Here is a 21,827-nt window from a genome sequence, read left to right as displayed (position 1 = left end):
CCTGTTCTATAGAATCACAGAATACCAGGCTGGAAGCAGACCCACAGGGACTGTCAGCTCTGTGCTGCCATCACTGTGTGGTGCCATCAAAGTGGAGAACCACTGGGAAGGCTGAGAGCACATCAAGTGGCACACAGGGCAGGGCAGGAATGAAGGAGCTGGGTCCAGGCATTCAGGCATGAGATGACAACACACAAACAGAATGCGGGCACCTGCAAATGCACTGCAAGCAGAGCAGGGTGAGCAGGGCTGGCAGCAACATCTCCTCTTATCTCCTTTTCAATTACTGCTGCAAAGTGGACTGCACAGAGACAGCAGAAAAGTCACAGACCCTGCAGAAGCAGCAGGAATGGAAGCAGGAATGGGAAAAGGAATGGGAAAAGGAATGAGAGCAGGGCTGGGAGCAGGAATGGGAGCAGGGTTCTGGGGTGAAAAAAGCCAGGAGGAAACAAGCACCATGGCCACAGAACAGTCGTAATGCTCACCTTATAAAAGCCACAAACCCCGTGATTTAGAGGGAGGAAAACTACTATTTGTTTCCAAATTTACAGGCAATAATCCTTGATTTAGATCCCTGTCTGCCTCCTGTATAGACTGCAGTATAATTTAGAGGACAATAAAGTCTGGGACCATAATACCATCCCTGCCATAAATCAGGTGGTACCGCCACTCAGTGCAGGAATTATTAATCTCTGTTCCAAACGATATGCTGGCACACTGCTTGGTGTAGCTGCTTATGCAGCAAGCTGAGATAGCACTGCCCCCCATTAGTGTTTTTCACTTTTGCAATGAAATACTCTCTCCTCGTACCCAAGGGGCATTTATTGCCCTGTTTAGATGGGCAGCGTTGCGCACGTGGAACACCTAATGCTGGGGCACTGCTTTATGGCAGCACTGCACTGCTGCAGGGCATCCCCAGGGCAATACTATGAAGGCTCTGGAGGTGCTGTGAGGATGGTGCTCAGCACAGGCTCGAGGTGATGCTGTAATTGTGGGCTTTTCCCCACAAGAGGTGGCTGCAGCCCCTGCTTTGGGTTGGCACAGGGCTGCTGCAGGGCTCCAAAGCCACCGGTGCTCCTATGGAGACCATCAGGAAAGGCACCACCATCTGGCTTCATGCATTCAAGCCAATCTCCACGTAGTCCTTGGGACTACTTAACGACTGATGTTTTTAATAAAGCACACTTTATTTGTTAGGCAAATAGCAATTTTTTTTTGCTTTTAATTTGCAGCTTCGCCGATTGTCTGCAAAACCGTGCTCAATGTAAAGCAAAAGGCTGAAAGTTACATTTGTACTTTATGAAATATTCAGCAGTGAGATTTTCCCCAGGAATGTCCCCATCTGCTGCTCGATTTCTCTTTCGTGCTAATTATCAAATATATCTGAGCAGAAATAAATAATAGATATCTTTTAAAGCAGCAGAAGTAAAAATTAATGAATGTTTGGTGCTTTGTGGTGCTGTTCCCTTTCAAGTTGCAGGAGCCCGGGCTGCAGGAGGGCAGCAGAGCTGCATTAGCAGAGCTGCTCTGCACAGGTCCTTCTGCTGTTCCTTTGGCTTTGGTGGCTGCTCGCTGTGGGGTTGCTCAGGGTGGATTTGGGGCTTCTCCTGGTGCCTCAGCCCTCTGGGTACCGCAGTCCTTGTGCTGAGCTGATTTCATGCCCTTGCAAAGAGCTGTTTTTAGGAGTACTGATGATGTTGGGTTCACAGAGCATCTCACCACGGGATGCCCCTCCTTGGTGCTCTTAACATACAGGCTGTAGGATGAAGTAGACTTAGGTGTATTGCAGAACCACGGTGTTTTTTAGGTTGGAAAAGACCCTTAGGATCATCAGGTGCAATTCTCAGCCTAACACGGTGAGCCCACCACTAAAGAATGTCCTGAGGTACCATAGATGTGGTGCTAGGGAGGTGTACCGAGCTCTGTATGGGGCTGTTCCAGCTCAGGAGGGATCTACCTCTGAGCAGAGGAGCAGGTCTATGTGCTGTGCTGACAAAGCCCTCCTTTTGAAGATAACCTTTTAGGAATCAGTGCATCTTGGTTGGTGGATCTACAGTCGGTCCCCTGCCTAAAACCAGCCAGTTTTATCACTATCACTCTTTAAAACAGAGTAAGGAGTTTGTGTGATTCTTCTGGTGAAGATAAACACATCTGTATGACCAAAACCTTCCTGAAAACAGCAGGGCTGTGAAGGTGGTCCTGCTGAGCCCTGGGCTCACTCTGCTCCTCAGCTCCTGGCGAGCACAGGGACACTGCAAGGAAGCAGCAATGCAATTCCTGCAGCAATTCCTGCAGCTTTCCATGCAGCTTTCCCTGCCAGGAGCCCTCAGCACGGCAGCAGGACCCACACGTGTCACACTGACCCCATAATTAAGCTCCGTATTGTTCAATTTTCTCTCTTCTCATGGGAAGCAAATGTCTCCCTAGTAGTGCAAATTGCTGTGGAAGCGTTAATGAAACACGTTGCAACTGTAAAGCAGGAAGAAATCTGTTACCATAAATTGCATTTCAATTTCCTTGTTACCAATTAGATGAGGAGAGCCAGGCGGGTCACATTTGTGTACAGCCAGCAGCAGCAAGTGTGAGGTTATCCCCAAAGGACTGAAAAGAGCTGAAATCACAGGAGCTGGAGCTGTGTTGACTCATCTTCTGGTGAGGATGCAACAGGAAGAGCTCTGTCTGTCTGTGGGGACCCCCATCAGTGGATTTCTTTACCCACAGTCCTCAGGAGATCCGTTCTTAACTGAAGCATCCCTTCTGGCAGTGAAATGCTTTTACTTTTGGGAAGCTTTTCTTAATCTGTCCACCCTGCATACATCATGTTACTCTGGTTGAAAAAGCCATAGGAAGATGTGTTACCAGATGTAAAGGGAGGCACAAAGCTGGTTGGACCTCTCCTCTCTGTGCACAGGAACCTTCTGAAAAGCAAAAGCACAGATACCATCGAAGATTAAAGAGCTCCACAAATGAGATTTGATTCATCCTTCCATCACTCCTAGAAGAGATGCACTGGACCCCAGAGTTTGCTGTTCAGATGAAAGCTTGGAAAGTGTAAAATGTGCACATTTATGGTTGAAACCACGGGTCACATAATTGCACTGAAAGGAAGTATTTTTGGTTTGCCGCTCGGGCAAAAAGCTCCTTTGATTTATTTTTAAAACACATTCCTGATGTGGAGATGAATGTCAGCCATGTGCTACAGCGACTGGGGATCCCTCCACCAGCAAAGCCTCCACGTCCCTCTGATCTTCTCCATTTGGTCACAGTGGAGATGAAAGCTTTGTCTCCTCATCTGCAGGAACATCGCATTCCTCCTCACATCTGTTTTCCCCAATTTATTCCAAACGACAATGGAATTAACATACATAATGGCAAGCAAGAATCTGGCTCGAAATGCTTTCATAAAAAGCTTTCTGCCCAAAAGATTCAGCTCTGTCCCTTTCAATCCACTTCTCTGCTTCCTTTGAGATAATGGCTAAGTTGGTGTTCTGCTTCAGACCAAGAAGGATGGGGGCTCAGTGACATCAGGGACACAGTGAGGGCTGTTGGTGCTCAGCAATGCAGAAGATCCAGAGTGTCATTGGGAGCAAATGCAAAGCAGCAAGCCAAACCTTGCCAGGTGGAGGTGACTTTGTGTGATGAGCTGTGATGAAAGTCTGGTAAAATGTAAACATGCTTGATGTAGACTGGATATAGACTGGAGATTTGGACTGGATGTGAGGGAGAAGCTGTTTATGATGAGGGCAGTGAGGCACAGGTGGCACTGAGAAGGGTTGGTGCCCCCCAGCTCAGGGGATGGGGCTCTGAGCACTGCTGGAGCTGTGGGTGTCTTTGCATTGCAGGATATGGGTCCTCAAGCAGCCTCTGAGGATCCCTTCCGACACAAATCTCTGATTCTATGTTAAATACAGAAAACGTATGGAAAAGCTTCATCTGCATTACTTCTGGTCCACCAAATCCCACACGCTCACTGTGAGCTTCCCACCCTCCCAGTGAGCACACACGGGGAGCAGCCATCCCTGCACCGGTACGAGCAGCTCCAACCCCTTCCTTCATGGGTCACCCAGCAAAGGGACTGCAGGGCAGCGTTCCCCATTACAGCACAGCCTCATGCATTATGTCTTTGTTATGCTAATGCTCCAGCGCTGCACAATTTAAATAGCACTTCCAGAAAAATTAAGTATGTTCATTGACACAGTGAAATGTTTTCACCCTCCATGTAACCTTCACAGTTTCTGTACAAAATCTATCAGTCAGTAAACTATTCATCTGCGAATGCTTACCAATTATTATGCTAATGTATTACAATACATTACAGTGAATTCTTTTTAAATGCCAGGAAATGCAGCTGTCTGGCAACCTAGCTCGCCTGTATTATGGAGCTATCAATAAACAGCACAGCATTTGCAACTGGATTTTGACTGCTTTGTTGGAATGACGCAGAATTTTTCTTATCGCTGCTTATTGTGAAGGAATTCAGGACCCAAAGTGCTGCGATGTGTTCTCTGTGCAGGGGATGGAGTGCAGAGCTGGGGGCTGCATGGGAACAGCTCAGTGCGTGTGGCACAGAGCTCTGCGTGCCCATTGCCAGCACTTCACACTTCTTGAGGTGATGAAAATGCTCATTCTGTGCTGTAAACTGTTGCATTTTAAGGCCCAGCGCATACTGGGAGCTCTGCATCCCCGTGTCTGAGATGCTGACAGCTGCAGCAGCAACTGCAGAGCTGCATGCGCTGCTGTGTGGGCTCACAGAATGCACAATTTTCCATATTTGCAATTGCTTAATACTTCTGTGCATTCATTTCTTCCTTGGCAGACACAGAACGTAGGCAGGAGCCCACATGCATTGGTGCTACAAAGCATTGCTGCTCCATCAGTGCTTCTTGCAGCCCCCCCAGCCCCACGGTGAAATTCGTGCAGCAGTGGCCAACGTTTGGGAGTGCTGGGATTGAAAACGCAAAGAGAAATAAGTTCAGCTGGAGGCATCCATCAGAACTTATGCAGTATTTGCCTTCTCTCAGGAGCTGATATCCATGAATTTGGTTATTAGAGTCATAACGTTCTAATTATTTCATTTAATACTCTAATTATCCCTTGTGATTAATCCTGACCATAACAGAAATGTCTGTGAGTCTGGGAGGCACGTCCCCATAGATCTGGCAGTACGAACGTTAATTTGAGTTAACGAGGATGGTGGCTTGGGGAAAAGAAGCCAAAGAGTGCAAGGACTGCTGGCACTGAGTGCGTGCAGCCCCTGGGCCCATCTCCCATTGCCATCCACTGCGTTTGGACGGATGTTGTGCATGGCCCCATGGCATTTCAGTGCCTATCTCAGAGCTGCCTTGATCCCAATGGCTTGCTCCATTTCCTCTTGTTTTCAGCTACAGGGTTGCATTCAGAGAATGTGGAAGTATTTCAGATCAGCGTGTCTGTTGGCAGACCCAAAAGCAGAGCCAGTGATGGGAATGGGAGAGCGTGGAGTTGCTCTTACTGTCTGGTCTTCGGACCCAAGGGAGACCAACATCACCAAGGCCTTGGTGGGTGAGCTTTACAGTGTCGGATGTTTTCGGGTTGCCCTGTGCACAGATACCTCTGTACACACCTTCATGCTGTAGTTGTACCAAGAAAAGTCAGTGCTTGTGTCAATGGCAAAGCCTGGAATTGTGTCACTTCCTCCTTCAGACGTACCAACATCACAGAGCTGTGCGTGCCCCCACTCCCTCAGACAAGTGTGCATTCACATGCACACACACACGTGTCCTCCCAGCTGCATGCCCGCCTGCAGGGCTCGGCCATCTGTGCTTTTATGTGCACAGCAAGGGAACGTATGGACAAAAGGAGCACACGCTGCTGGCACAGGCTTCTATGGTCTTCAGAGGAGGGCTTTCCCCATACGACACATCTTCAAGCAGCATTGTGTTACCAACAGCTGATGGTATCTTTGCTCTACGAGATGGGAACTGATGTCAGTGTGGAGCTGGGGATTTTTCCACCCCATTGGCACCACCCGGCCCCACTCACCCCACTCCTGCACTGCCCACCTCCATCCAATGCAGAGCAAGTGCTCCATGGCTTTCTTCCATATATACAGAAGGTGGGAGGGTGTAGAGAAGAGCCCTTTGAGCTGAGGAACAACTGCTGGCTCCTGGCTTCCTCGTGTGTCCACCAAAGAACTGCTGTCTGCAGCATAGACGCACCCAGGGAGGCTCCCACCTGGCAAAGGGCAATGTCCTGCATGCACGGGGGGGTGCCAAGCAAGGGAAATACTGTGAGTACCCAGCAGTGCCAAATTTGCAGGGCTGTGCCATTGCCACTCTCCACACATTGCTTCTCGTGCCCTCAGACTGCCTGCTGGCTGTGGCGATGCACTGCAGCTCATGGGCACAGCCAGATGTTGAGCAGCTGAAGCGGGCACAGCTATGGGCAGCGGCCAGGAAGGGGCTGTCAGAGCAAGGAGGACGTCCTCCTCCTCCCTTCCCTTTGATATCGCGCCTATTCCAAAGGGGGACGGATGCAATTTCAGCTGTCAGAACCACGGTCTGAGTTCTGCTGTGATGTTCACCCAACAGGAGCTGCGGCCCTGGGGAAGCCAAGAGCTCTGGGGGAAGCCGAGTTCCCCTCTTCTTTCTGGCGTTCAGTTATTCACTGCTCTTAATTTGACAGTTAGGGAGCTGGTGAAGGACATAATGCAGCAATATCCTCATAGTGTGAGCCTTAAAAACAAAATGCTAAGAGATGGAGAAAATGGATGTGAAATCACGGTGTTCACAAAGCCTCCGGCGCTGCCCATGCTTGAAGGGCTGCCTATTAACACCTGTGGTCAATAACAACATTCCTCTCCAAAGATTCTTTCAAAAGCATCAAGGATGGTGGTGGAGAGCATGAAAATAATCTGATTAGTGCCACATCCCCTTCTGCAAGGTGCAAAGTGTTACTTCTGCAGCAGTTTACTTTTCCATCGCAAAGTGAAAATCAAAGAGCAGAACCACACAGAGAGGCAGAGATCCAACCTACGAGGAACAATGAGGCCATAAAACCAAACTGTAAAGTTAAATAATTTACCATAAATATCGAAAGCTCCCAAATTATTCTCTACATTAACTGCCTATGTTTAAAATGATCTTTGCATTCACCATGTCACAGATGGCAACATCAGACAAGAGAGTCCTTGACAAAACTCGCTGTAATTATTCTTTCCACAGCTGCAGTTATTTTAATGCCTTTTCAGTTAAGCTGAAAGAGACGCACACATTTTATAAATAAGGGCTTTTAAGCAGTTTGACAATGAAGCATTTGAAACGTACCGTGCAAAAAAAAAAAAATAAAAAAAAAAAGAGGACACCCAAAAACTTTCAGTGGTGAAACCTGGGAGAGCCGTGGGGGCACAGGGAAGGAAGGCACTGCTCCTCCTAAACAGCATTGAGCAGCCAGAGCTGAAATGATGCTGGTACAATGGCACGAGGTCACGGCCACCCACAGCCTGTGCCAGAGCATCACTGCTCTCCTGAGAAGAAATTGCTCCTGAAATACCCAACCTGGCCCTCACCTGGAGCAAGCTGAGGCCGTCGCCTCTCATCCTATAGCTGCTACCTATAAGCAGTTAAACCCCCCCCCCCTAGCCACAGCCTCTATCTCTCCTAGGGAGATGGGCTAGCCCTATTTCCACCTGCTTAGAGCAGCTGTGGGTTTGAGCCGTATCAAAGTGCAGCAACGGATCCTCGAGCTGAAGCAGCAGAAGTTACATTCCTGCAGGAATCCATCCTCAGTGCAGCACAGCTCAGTGCGACCTTCACCTACACCTCTCCATCTCCTCAGTGCCTTCAGAACACCTCTCCCCCAAATCCATCTCAGGATCTGGACAAGGGGCTGCACTGATTCAAGCTTTGGGCACGCAGCAGCACTTGTGCAAACCAAAGAAGCCAAACCCTCTCTTAGTGAAGTTCTCCCAGCGAGTTGCAGCTGTCCCCACCCCTTCAAGCTGCTCATTTAAAAGCAGTGGAAACGCTGACAAATTGGAGCCACGACTGAAATGATGAGAGCAGCACCGGGAGGGTGCTTTCCCATTTAAAGCAAATAAAGCAAAATAAAAGCAGGGAAAAACGGTGGGAGGTTTTTGCGGAACGAGATCCCGGCCGGCTTAGACATGCAAAGAAGACGTCGTGGTCCTCAGTGCTGCAGCCCAGGGAGGCTCTGATTAATGGGGGTTTTTGTCAGGGAGGCCTGGCTGTATGCTCAGTGCTGAAAGGCACCAACCCGCAAAGTATTCAGCGTTATACAATAACAGATTGTGTGCAGTTACCCTTAGAAAACAAATGTGCTCTCTCTTATATAAGATTATAGACCATCCATCACTGGCTGGCATTAAGTAGCACAGAACAGCAGTGTATGTAATTAGCAATACATGAAGTCCAAACATTATTTTAGAGGGGTTGGAACAGCAAAGGAGTGGATGTTGCAGTTCCCCTTTCAATTTGGAACTTCTCCTCTCCCCGTACCCAGAGCACTGATCTCCACCTCCAGGTGAGACGGACACAATTTGGGAACCTGCAGAGTCATCAGCCCCACAATTAGGAGCTGTATGTAAGCACTGGAACAGACAAACACACCCCATCCTTGAAGCAGTCCCCAGATTTCATAGAATCATGGAATGTCTTGGGATGAGACCCCAAGGATCACCAAGCTCCAACCCCCTGCCACAGGCAGGACCACCAACCTGCAGGCTGCCCAGGTCCCCATCCGACCTGGTCTTGAACACCACCAGACAGCTTAATGCTGAGTCTCCGGAGGATAATTAAAAACAAGCACAAAAAGTCACTTATAGGAATTAATTAACGTCACATTGTGACACACAAAGCTGTGTGCAAAGCACACTTCCTCTTTCAGACATTACAGGGCTCGGGATTTTCCTATTTCTGAGAGGCAGAGCAGTCCTTCGATGGGAGCAGCCATCCCCAGGGCTCTCCCTGTGCCCATGACCAGGGCTGAGCACTGCATGGACCCAAGCAGGAGCTGGGCACCAGAGCCTTCTCCTTGCTAATTACACGTCTCAAGCAGGCTGTAATATTGGGCTGTATCATTGGGACGTAATAGCTCAGACTATTGTACGTCAGTTAAATACCAAAGGATTATTAAGAGTATGTTTTCAGGCTTTCCAGTCCCATGTTGAGTAAACAGTTGTTACATTTCAATAAACGACTTTAAAAATAAATGAGCAGTTGAGCGTGTTTAGGATACGTGCTTTTTTTCCCCCAAAACAAATCAAATGAGAGAGTCCCAGGCTGCAGCCTGTGCTGTTCAGTAGGGCTGTGCCTGCTCTGCCTCTTTGCTCTGCCTCAGACCACCATCAGTGTCTCTCCCAGCTCTTTCCATTCCCATGCCCACGCTTTAAAGCCCTCCCCATTACTGCAGCCCAGAGCAGCATGGGGTGGGCTTAGCCCTGTTTGGCAAGTACAGAATTGAAGCACGGAAGAGCAAAGTCATTTGTTCAAAGCCAGGTGGGGAGTCTGATACGGGGCAGAACGGGAGCCAGTGAAAGATCAAAAAATACTTCTCTAAAAATAAGGCTCTGAAGGTCTGTAAAGGAAACGCAGCTCTAACAAATTGCGTTACAATCCCAAATGCAGTTAGTCGTGTGGCTGACACTGTAATGTCTGATGAACATTCTGGTGGCTGTTGCTCATATCCGGGGCACTGCAGAAGGGAAGGACGTGCAACGGGGCTGCTTGGCCTCCCTGCCTCCACCAGAAAGGTTTGGAGCAGCACACCAGATCCAGCAGGTGCAGCCAGCCCAGTAACCACAGCGATGGGTAATTCAGGACTGGCTTCACCTTCCTGTTAAGACGGATCTTGAGCCTCATACAGCTTTCTGCACTGTGGTGCTGCTATGAGGAGTTCTCCTGCGAAGCAGTGGATGGGTGCTGCCCTGCTGGATGCATGCATGGTGCTGGGAGCACACTTCAGAGACAGGATTGGCCCCAGAGCTGCCACCACCCATCCTCCTGCCCTTCTCCTTGGAGTCAGTGACCCCTAAGGGTCCAACACAGGGGAGGGAATCCTCATGGCTTTGTATTCCCCAATGGATGGACGCCCATCTGTGCCAGGAGGGTCAGTCTGGGAGGTGCCACCATGCATGTTGCTGATCCTGCATCCATCCCTGCTCTTGGGGTTGTTGCTCTGAGCAGATGAGGTGCTCAGAGCATAAGGAGTCTTTGCAGCACCTTACTTCTGAGCGGGACTCGGAATGCATTGTACTTCCAGAATTCGTTTCCACTGCTCTGCACTGTCGAACCTGAAGAGCTAATTAAGAAACCAAGAAATTGGGAATCTCCAACCAAGTACACTGTGAAATTAATGAGGACCTACTGAAGAACATAAATAATCCGTGCTCCCCATTAGAGGCCGTTAGCACCATTAAAGCAATCCAGAGGAAAAACGGCAGCGCACCGCCAGCCAATCCCCTTTGAAATCCATCACTGTCAGAGCCTCCATTCTGCCGACTGAAATCAGTGGTTAACCCCAGAACATCCTGACTATTTAGAAATAATTACTGTTGCTATAAATCAAAAGCGATGGCTAAACTGGTCACAGAAATGTACATACAAAAATCAGACTGAAGTATCACGCTCACACAGGAAAAATCCTTCGTTCCCTGCTGCGTTTACAAGTAATTTTCTAGCAGTAAAATGCAAAAACTTTGCAGTGATCATAAATAAACCTGGGATAAGAATTCTTTGCAGGACTCCCAGGTCCGCTCTCTCAATGGCGAGGTTTATTGCTCCAGTTTCTCTGTGCTTTCTCTCAAACTGCAGCTGTCAGAACGATTTACGAATTATGGTCCTGTTGGCATAAACTTCCATATTTCATAGCAAAATAGGTTTTCCCACGAACCCACAAGGCACAAATTGATATGTGAGCACACTGAGTGACCTCAGGGATGCAGCCTAGACCCACTGCTGGGCGATGTGGTTGTGTGCACTGGGGAATCATCCCCCCAAAACTCAGAGCTGGGCTGTGCTGTGTCACCCATAGGGGCTGGATCTGTGGGAAATAAAGGCACAGACTGAGCACTTTGTTTCTCACTGTTGGCATAAGCAGAAATTCCAACAGCAGGGCTAAAGGCATGCAGCAGTGTGGGGTTCCAACCAGTGGTGGGAGCTTTGCATGAATGGGAGTTGGGGGTGGGCAGGGGGTTTTGGATCCAGGCAGGAACAGGGAGAGAAGAAAAGGGAGTGGAAGTGAATCAGGTCAGAATCGTCTCCAAAAAGTGCGAAAATTAAATGCAGGTTCGTAATGTAACGATAATGGCATATAAATCAGGTTGGGTTGCAGATTTTAGCATGCCACTGCTCTCCTCCTAATTGGAAGAGATGGATCCAACAACTCAAATGGCCACACTTGAGATATAAAGTCGTGCTGCAGAAGGGGAAATATTTCCTGATTTTCCTCAAATCACTGCTGCTGTGTAAATGTATGAAGAAATGAAGCCAGTGGAAGATGGTTGTTGTTACTGATGAGTTTACAGCAGATGGGTGTATGTGCAGAACTACTTCTGTCTGTTAACAGGAGGGCTACAGGTAGAAGAGCAGAGGATTGTTTCTATCTGATATTTTTACTTATAACTTCTGCCCTAATTGAAGGTGATGCTGTTGCAAAGGTGGGCTCTGTGTGAGTCTGAAATGATGGCAGCTCCATCCAAGATGATGCAGCACGCTTTGTGGGCAGCGCTCTCCCTGCGAAGCAGGTGAATAGGAAAAGAAATGTAAAAGCCCATTTCCATTCAAACACCATGAGCCAAACCCCGGAGCTGAGTGCCCAAGGACTCACTTAGAATTTCTTCAAAGTAAAGGCGACAAAAACTGATCTTGCAGAAATAAAAATTCCTAAGGAGGAAAGTGCGTAAAGTGGGGAAGAAAATGGTTTTCTTTCCCCATAAATGAAGAGCAAGTCTTAAAGAATTTATAGACCAGAAATTTAAATGAAGAAGTTCCTTTTTATGGGTCCCTGTTCCAGCTCAGAGCTGTAGCAGCGCTGCGCATGGAGGTGGATCAGACCCAGAGGGGTCACAGCACTTCTGTCCTCCGGAGCTCACAAAGCAAATGAGCTTCTGATGGCATTTTGTCTTCAGCTCTGCTTGCAGTTATGAATGCTGCATTCTGAGCACTCAAATCTGAGCAAGTTTCACTATTCACTGTTTAAAAATCCTAACAGCGGTGCCGTGCCGTGGGGTTTGTCCCAGCACAGATCACTGCTTGAATGCCTGGAGCTGCTCCTGTGTGCAGCTCTGCACCCAGCTCAGCTCATAGCAGGCTCCCAGCATCCAGCACCCAGCTCACCCCTCATATCTGTGAGCAGCATTCTGGCTAATTGGGATTCCTTCTGCTTCTTCCCACGGTTCATTCTCTGGATGAACCCTTTCTGATTCACAGAGGGCAACAAAGAGGTCCTTGTAAGCAAGTCCTTGAGCTGGGCAAACCCGACGTGCCCCGTCAGCACTGGGAGCTGCAGCATCCTTCAGGGTGAGGCAGCACAGGCACAGCACAGCTGGGATGTGTGCCAGGGCAGGAAAACACCATTAGGAACAATTGAGCTGCCCGTAATGCAAAGCAGAGCCAGAGAACGGGGCAGGAATGACCCGGAGCATGATTTGCAGCGAATGTCTTTTTATCTCATAAATAGGAGAGACACTTTGGGATGATTATCCACCCAGATTTATCTCTGCAGCTCCTTGTGTATCCTTCTGCGCTTAAAAATGTCTCACTGCCCTTTGCATTATTGCATTGCCCTTTACATTCGTACTGCATAAACCTCTCAAGCACCGTAAAACTTACAAGGTGTAATATAATGCTGTGATTTTCTTTTACACACCATAAACAAAAGTCACTGGGAAAGGAAGATGGCAAGGCAGGCTTTATTTGGTCTGACAACGGTGCGATTCGGGGTGAAAATATGTACACAAGTCCACATCATACACTCTTGCACACTTAAAATCATGAGCTGGATTGATTATCCGCCACTGATGGATCGCTTCAATGTATTAAATGGATTATTCCATAAATCACCAGCTGTGCTAGGAATGAAGCATTAGGAAAGAAAGAGAAAACATTATAGATCTGTCTCGTGCAGGTGAATGGAAAGCTGAGCGGAGAGCTGGGGGGGATCCTGGGGTGATGGGGTATCACCAGGAGGACCACAGGGTCACAGGGTTGAAGAACCCTGAGCTGGGAGGGACTGCAGGGAGCTTGGAACCCACAGCAAGGAGCAGAGCACCCGTAAGGCTGTCGCGGGGTTGAAATGAGATGATCTCCAAGGTCCCTTCCAACTCAAGCCATTCTATGATGGAATGGACTGCCAAGGGAGGTGGTGGAGTCACCGAGCCCGGGGGTGTTCAAGGAAAGGCTGGATGTTGTGCTGAGGGACATGGTTTAGTGGGAGCTATTGGGAATAGGTGAACGGTTGGACTGGATGATCTCTTAGGTCTTTTCCAACCTTGGTGATTCTATGATTCTATGATTCTATGATATGATGTAAGAATGCAATCCAGGCACTGGGTGCAGCTCGCAGTGCTGCATCTCTGCCCACCCCATCTCTGGATCCTCTGCTCAGCGGCCACTTCCTTTCTGCTTCATCCATAGCAAACCTGTGCTGTGCCGGTGTTGCCTGAGCTGTGTTCACCCACCTGCAGGGATGGGATTCGGGATGGCTGCTGTTAGAATCACTGACATCTGAGTGCTTTGCATTCACTGCAAAACCAACCACCCAGTCTAACACTTCAGTGCCAATAGACAGTCATAACTCAGCTAAATTTGTGGGTTATACCAGATTTTATTTACTGTTTCATCCTGGGAGATAAGGAGGAGATGACAGCCATCTATTCATTAAAGTGAAGCCGCCCACAGCTCTCGCTGGTTTCTCACCATGCGTGGCCATCTTTAATGAAATTTGGGTTTTGCAGTACTGGTGCTGTTGGTTTAGGAATGCAGATGTCCCCACACACCTGGGGGGCTCAGCGCCCTGCCCTGCTCACCTCGATTCCTTCACAATCAGCTGTCATTACCAGCTAACGAGCATCCAGTGGCCCCTGTGAGGCAGCCAGCAGCCTTTTCCCGTTTCCTATTGGACATCCGAAGCACTGTGATGGTCTGAACTGCTGCAGTGGCACCAGCAAATGCTCCCAAAGCTGCTGTTTGCAGATGTGAAGAATAGAAGGCTCATTTCAATCCATCAGCCTCACACTCCTTTGTAATGCTCTCCACACCGGCGTTGCGCGCCCCGTACTGGGCTCCCTGGTGCCCACTTCCCAGCAATGAGCAAAGTGCAAATTCAAGAATTCATCTGCACACTTCTGGAATTTTAAGGCTTTGTTTTGTTCCCTCGGTGCTGGCTGGTCTATGTGTATGCTTAAAGACTTCCTAAACGGGGATGCTTTTCTGGCTCCGGAGTTGTTTGGTGCGTGTATGGTGAAATTCAGAGCAGTGCTGTGGATTGCGTCTTGCACGGCTCTGGGAAGCGATGTCTGCATCAGAGCAGGGTGCTGCTGGTTATCTCCTCTCCCAGCCATAGCAGAATGGTCTCATCCGTGGCTGTGTGGTGCTCAGTGCTCCCTGCAGATGCAGCGTGTGAGGGGAAGCCCCTTCCTGTATGGGGCTGCTCCTTGGGAGCAGAGCCCTGTGCTGCGAGCTGTTGCTTCTTGGTAACGACCTGAGCCTATTTGGGGCTTTATTATGAGTGCTAAAAGCAAGCACGTTGTCTGTTTTTATTGGTAGTGAACATGAGTAGTGCTGCGCAGCCCCATCACGCTACATCCATCTGAAATGAGGCAGTCCTGCCTCACCAACCCCTTTCTAAGGACATGGAAGCTGCAGTATTCAGTGACACGTTGTCCCACTGCCAACAGCAGCACCTGCACAGCCCTCACTGCAGCCCCTGCCTTCGCCCACCCTTTGCAGCCTTCACCTCTGTGCAGCTCAGGTGCTCTCTGTGTGCTCTGCCTTCCTCAGAACCTTCAGAACATGCGAAGGGAGAGGAAAGCAGTCTAGACAGCATCGCATTAATCCTCTAGCCAAAAAAGAGGGAATCAAGATTGCGCAGCAAAACCGGCGCAGAAATGCTTTACGTTGGATCAGGAGGCTTTAGGAGGCGTGCTGCAGACAGATGCGCAGCGCCGGGTTTGGTTGGAGCTTTGTCCCCACAAAGCACTCCGGTGGCAGCTCCTCGGGCAGCGCTGTCCCATGCAGGGCTGCAACAGCACTGGGGGGGAGGAGGTGGCTGGAGCTGCTGCTTCACCCCCAGCAGTGGGAGATGGCGAGGAACCAGTGCCCTCTGCTGCTGCGGGGCCGGGCAGGAGAACTGCTGCATCCCAGCAGCACCGCAGGGCGTGCAGTTTTTTGCTTTTGCTATCGTTCTGTGCATCTGGAAAACTCTAGGAAAATCTTTTCCTAGCATCAGCCTCCATTTGCTCTCGCCAAGAAGAGCATCCAGAAGGTAGTAGAGGCAGATTTGCACCCGCTGGTGGTGGAGCAGAATTCTGGCTGCAACGCGCGGCGAGCGTGCAGCTCTATGGCACAGCCACGGCGCAGAGCTGGGGGTGGGAGCTGCAATGATGCAGGGAAACCTTTCTGTGCATACAGACCACTCCGTGCACACAGACCCCTCCATGCACACAGACCCCTCCGTGCACACAGACCTGTGCATTGCCCCACTGAGGTCCCACTCACAGCTGTGACTTTGGGCACTGCGCAGCTCCGCTCATCCCAGGACCACTTTTTCCCCACGATGGAGTGGGGTCGATTACTTTTTCTGCCTTTCCTTTTATTTATTTCTTTTCGTGTGGTTTGATCTTAATTTCCCGCACCGTGCTCCCATGAGGATGCTGAGATCAAACAATTAGGCTATTCCGCCATAAAGAGGTAACATTGTTATTCAAATGTATTCAGAATTAATTTACCACCAAACAGTTTTACAGCACCGGGATGAGCTGCCTGATGCACAGAGCATCTCCTGACCCACAACACCTCCCCGTGCCACTCAGTGCTCAAGCAGTGGCTGCACAGCCATGCAAATGCAGGTGGGGTTGCAGGAGAAACCTCCACGAAGGTGATCACAAAGCCTTTTAGTGGCAGCAGGGAGCATGCAGCAGCGGAGCCCCAAAGGAACACAGCTTAGGGGGGTCCTTGTGCAGCGTTGAACCTGGGAGCTGTGTGCCCCCCAGGTCCCAGTTCCCCCCAATGCTGCTGCCTTATTTCTGATGGCAATTTCGCCTGCAGTGTGTGGGAAGGTGATTGCAGAATGAAATTCCAGGCGGGCGTAATGAGCCTCCAAAAAGCCAATCACACAGTGGAGGGTAATTATCCATGGAATTTGTTTTCTGTGTATTTATATAAAATAATCAATGCTTTTTTTCTTTCTTCTTTTTTTTTTTTTTCCTGCACCGATTCCGATCCCGTTGGGTTGTCTGCTCTGCACAGCATGCAGTCGGTGTGCAGCCCTTCCCTGGGTGCACACAGCTCTGAGGAACGGAGCCCACGTTCTCAAAGCATCACCATCCCCACCCATCCCTTGGGCACTGCTGCTGCTGCACCACAGGGGTCTCATCCCAAGGAAAAAATATATATATATAAGAAAACACAAAAGCAGGAAAAGAGCCAAGAGCCAACGGTGCAGGTGGTTGCTTCTAAAACCAGAGAGAAAAATGGAATGTATCCACATAGAGGAGGGCAGGGAGTGGGGCGGGGGTGGCTCTGCCATTGCAGGGCTGCAGCTGCTGCCATCCCCATGCAGGGCTGTGCTGCAGCCCCGCAGCCCCGCAGCGCTGGGTGCAGATGGGAGCAGCCACCAGCAACGCCAGCAGCAGGGCCGTGCCGAGCGCTCCTGCGCTGCAGCTTGCACCATCTCCTATTAATCTCAGCCACTACGTCTTGCTAACGGATCATCCTTTGGCACAGCCATCCCAAGTGGATCCTAACAATGCTTCAGGGATGGGCTCTGTTTCCCCACGCCAGCACCAGCCCAGCCCTGCCACCTCCAATGGAAGCATTGCACTCCCAGCTTCAGCCATCCATCCCTGAGCTGGGATGGCCCAGTGCCACAGCAGCACCCCGTGCACACGGCTGGGCTGTTTTCTGATGCGGCGTTTTCAAATATTTATCATTGCATAATAATTAAACAGCTGCTGGGGGGAAAGCTTCAGATCCCAACTCCTACCTCTGAACAACAAAACCCGGCGGTAGGCTTTCTTTGTGCGTGTGTTTGCGTAGATTATGGTTAGATGTGTGGATTAAATATTTATATTTCACACGTGAGAGAAGGAGCGCTTTTAGCTCTTCCTTTCCTTTCCTGGATGTCTCCTCGAAAAGAACCAAAGCCCCGCTGTATTTATTTTAATTGTCAGCTTCATGGGAAAACAGGGGAGCTTTGGAAAGTTACCTGTTTTCTCCGCTTTAATTTTCGGCTTTAAAACAATACTTATGTAAGCGTTCTCCAGTTCTTGGCATCGCCTAATAATTAAAATAATTACTGGAAAGCCAGAGCAGCTTTGCACGAATGAATGCAGGGGGGGAGAAGCCGCAGTTTCCCAGTGAAAGAGGCCGGAATTATTCCAGTTCTAGCTGAGAGCACAGGTAAATGCAGACCTTCCTGCAGCCCCATTACAGCTCCTTTCTGACCCTTTTGTTCCTGCTTTAGCGGTGGAGGGAGGGCTGAGCGAGGGGCTGAGCTGCTGGTTGTGGCTGGCAGTGGGGCTGCATGGGGCTATATGGGGCTGTGTGGGGCTATATGGGGCTGCATGGCACTGCATGGTGCTCTATGGGTCTGTATGGAGCTGCACAGAACCCTGCATGGCGCTGCTCCTGGGGCAGCCTTGGTGCTGGCATTGCTCTGCTCCGTGCCTGTGGTGAGGAGGAGCAGAGCCACAGCCCAACCACAGCATTTTGGAAAGGGCTGGCACAGTTTCCCTGCTGGAATCTCCCGGATCCCTTTGTACGATTGCTTTGAGCCCTGCCTAGAAAATCTGACAGAGCTGAGCACTGCCCCAGGGATGCTCCTGGCTCCAAACACCGCCGTGAGCAGCACTGATGCTCTCAGGGCATCTCCCATCCACCTTTCCCATCACAACTCGGGGTGCTGCAGCACACACAGGGCACATCTGCGTGGCTCACAGCAGCACAGGTGAGCAGTGTGTGCCCTGCAGGACTCAAGCTGCAGTCCGTGCCAGGGCCATGCACTCACGCAGCCCTTCTGGAGATGGCAATATTTCAGAACGCGGCCGCCCTTCAGGACTGGTATTTTTCTCTTTCTGGCTTTCCCATGGTTGCTGTGCATTCACATCAGCATAAACAAGTCTTTTTTTTTTTTTTTTTTTTTTTTTTTTTTTTTACACTAAAAAACATCCACAAATCTATTTGGTTTTCACTGTTTTCTCCAGCTTGGACTCTGGTCCCCATGCAGGCAGTAACCCTGTCCTGACTGCTGTTATGGGCACACAGCAAATCCCTGTGGATGTGAACTGATGGCGAAGTGCATGGGATGTAGCAGGGAATCAGAGACTTTCTTTACACGACACGTTTCTGCATCTAGTTTAATTAGAGAAAGAAAGATCATAGCCTCTTTCCCAAGCTGTTATCTGTGCAATTACTTTATGTAACATCATTAAAAATTAATTTTCCCCAGAACCTCAGCTATTTAATGAATACCACCCGGCCCCCCGCAGCGCCGTAGCACCTTGCAGGCTGCGGGCTCAGCACGGCTTCCAGCACTGCCTGCCCTACGCAGCCCCACAGCAACACCCCGTGCCCGAGGGCTGCTCCTGGCCGGGGTTAAAGCTCCTCCGAACAACGCTCCTCCTGCAGCAGGCTCGCATCTCTGCTCACAGCCACACAGCACCCGCCTTGCACCGGCACAACGTCCCCCTCTCTGGGGCACAGCATCCCCTTCTCCGGGGTTCAGCGTCCCCTTCTCCAATGCACAAAATCCTCTTATTCGGGACACAGAATCCCCTTTTTCTTGGTGCACATCATCATCCCACTCTTGAAGCACAGCATCCTCCTTTCCGGGGCACATCATTCCCCCCTTCAGGAGCACAACATCCCCTTCTCCAGAAGCGAAGCCTTCCCTCTTTCTGGGGCACGGCATCCCCTTCTTTGGGGTACAGCATCCCCCCCTTTGAAAGCACAGCATCCCTTTATCCCGCGGGCACGGCACCCCGCTTTCCAAAGCAAAGCATCCCCCTCTCCGGAGCGCAGCATCCCTTCTCGCACCGGGCACCGCGACGCTCCTCGTACCGTTCTCAGCATCCCCCTTCCGATCCGGCACCGTCTCCATCTCCCCCTTACACGGCACAGCCCCGCACCGCCCCGTGTCCCCGCTCCGGGCTCCCTCCCGGCACCGTGCAGGGACGCGCCGGTTCCAGCCCCGCTCCCCGCATCCCATCCCCGGGCGGGGCAGCGCACCGCACCCCCCTCGCACCGTACTTCGCTTACCTATCCGGATGACATGAGGCATCCCATGCGAGCAGTGTCCCCAGAAGCCTCCGAGCAGGAGAGCCGCGCAGTATTCCCAGAGCACGCCGCGGAACGCCGGCCACGGCTGGGTCATCGTCGGGCAGGGCGCGGGGCCGCGGCCCTACGGCCCCAGGGGCAGCGGGGCGGGGGGCTGCGGCCCGGGGCTCAGCCGGAGCGGCCGCCCATGGCACATCGTAGTGAGCGCGTCGTGCCGAGCCGAGCCGCGCCGAGCCGTGCCCAACCGAGCCTCGCCGAGCCGTGCGGGTCCAAAGCGAGCCGTGCCGTGTCGAGCCGTGCCGAGCCGGGCGGCACCTGCGGAGTCGGGCTGTCGGTGCGCCCGCAGGAGCGGCTCTGTCCCCTCCTACCACTGATGCGCGCGGCTCTCACAAAGCCCCGGAGTGGAGCGTGCACACACGCACACTCACACACACGCACCCGCGCTCACACCCGCACCGACACGCTCACCCCGGGGGGTTGCGGGAACGGCCCGCCCCGACGGCTGCTCCGCGTCCCGACCCACAGCGTCCCGCTGTCCCCAGTGTCCCCGCCGTGTCCCCGCCGTGTCCCCGCCGTGTTCCCTCTATGTCCCCGCTGTCCCCGTGTCGCGGGGATGCTGGCGCCCTTTGTCCCCGGAGCGGTTCCCAGGTGTCTCCGATGCTCGTAGAGGTGCCCACTGTCCCCTGTGTTCCCAGAGCTCCTGGGAATCTCGCTCTCCCTATGCCTTCAAAGGCCCCTCTGTGCTAGGGATGATGGTGTTCCCTCTATTCCCAGAGCTCCTGAGGGTGCCACTGTCCCTGGAGGCCCGCACTGTCCCCTGTGTCCCCCAGAGCTCTCAGAAATCCCCCCATCCCCTCTGTCTCCCGAGATTCCCACTGTCCCTTACGTCCCCGGATGTCCCCACTGTCCCCTGTGTCCCCAGCAGCCCCACGGGGCGCGGGGCAGCGCACAGCAGCACGGTTGGGTGTGGGCTCGGGCTGAGGATGGGTTTCATTTCGGTGCCACCACCGAGCCCCGCGATGGGGGAGTGGAACGACTGCGGTGACAGAGACGGAGAGCCGGGGGAGGAGGAAGCGTTGCCAACCGGCGGGGCTCGGAGAGGGCGAATTTATTTTTTCTCATTTAAATAATTCGATCTATTCCATCATTTCCAATCGTTCCCATTTGCGAGCTGTCTGCTAACTACATCGCCTGGAACGTCTCGAGAGCAAATCTTTAATATTCTTGCAAACATACTATTAGTCCGTCTCTGTTCATCCTTTTAATTCTGCCCGTCTCTCCGCTCGGCGTTGGAAGAGAAAGCCGACCTCGCTCTGCCTGCAGCTCAACCCAGTGCCGCAGCTCCGCCCGGACGCCGTGAACCCCGGGGGGGCGGAGGGGGAGGTGTGCAAATATGCATCACTCTGAAAGTCGGAGCACAGCTCCTTGGGGTCCTGGGTTACTGAAGGCTGCGCAGCGAGGCGGTTCCCCTGCGGGGCACCCGGTGCTGTGGGGCCGATCCCGTGCCATAGGGAGAGGCGGTCGTTGTGGAGCTTTGGAAAAAGCTCTGGGGAGGGAGCTGAGTGCCCGCAGGGAGGAGAGCAGCCTCGGTCTGAGGGTGTTTCTATCTCTCAGGGCACCAAAAGGAATGGGATTCAATACGAGTGCACGCGAGGGATTTTCTTCACTCGGTGCTTAAACAAGGGACAGCTGTTGCTGTGGGCTTCGTGTGAAATCAAATGTCACAGTCTGGTGAATCTGTGCACCTGGAGTTAGAAAAATGCTTTTGGGAGGAAGACTACAGAGAGAGCTGTTCTTTGCTCTTCTGAGTGCAACACTTAGAGAAGAGTTTGGTTTTCAGTTAACTCAGGACAAGAAGTTGTGATTCTGCAAACTGTTGGAACCAGGCAGTTGCCGGGGTGATGTTTGCTGTTAGATGATGAGAGGCTCCAGCTTCTGCTTTGCTCTCTGCTCCCCACTGCTGTAACAGCACGGTGGGGTTTCAGAGGGGTGAGCTCAGGTGCAGATCTGCTGTCCTGGGCTCTGCGTGCCCCTCTGTGCAGCCCTGAGGATACCAGCACTATTTGGATGCTCCTGGTTGGGGGTGAGGGTGCTCAGCTCTGTTGGATTTCTCCTCCCTCAGTGTTGCTCGTGGCGTTTGGAGCCGTGCATATCACACATGGAGGTTACTCATCTACACTTTACATTCCTCATATGCCTGAAATCTTGCTTCACTCGCCCACAAATAGAGCTGCAGGCTTACGGTTGTTCCAAAGAGGGTGGATTTAGTGCAAGGCTTCTCCGTGTTGGGTATGAAACTGTTTGCCAAAATGGGGGGAAAAAAAATATGGCAACAAT

At 51.3% G+C, this 21,827-nt stretch overlaps 1 protein-coding gene across 1 annotated transcript in view; it reads right to left on the bottom strand.

The window, feature by feature from the left end:
• Positions 1 to 19,587, bottom strand: part of GRIK3 (glutamate ionotropic receptor kainate type subunit 3) — a gene marked incomplete at both ends in the record, with an annotated part of 69,437 nt that extends 49,850 nt beyond the window's left edge. The window contains one exon of the mRNA XM_079546037.1: positions 19,473 to 19,587. Coding sequence (XP_079402163.1) covers positions 19,473 to 19,587 — 115 coding nt within the window. The remainder of the gene's footprint in view (positions 1 to 19,472) is intronic.
• Between the last annotated feature and the right edge of the window lie 2,240 nt (positions 19,588 to 21,827).

Source organism: Tetrao urogallus (assembly GCF_951394365.1).
Source record: "Tetrao urogallus genome assembly, chromosome: 23".
In the NCBI taxonomy this organism is placed as follows: domain Eukaryota; kingdom Metazoa; phylum Chordata; class Aves; order Galliformes; family Phasianidae; genus Tetrao; species Tetrao urogallus.
This window is presented reverse-complemented; position numbering and strand designations above follow the sequence as displayed.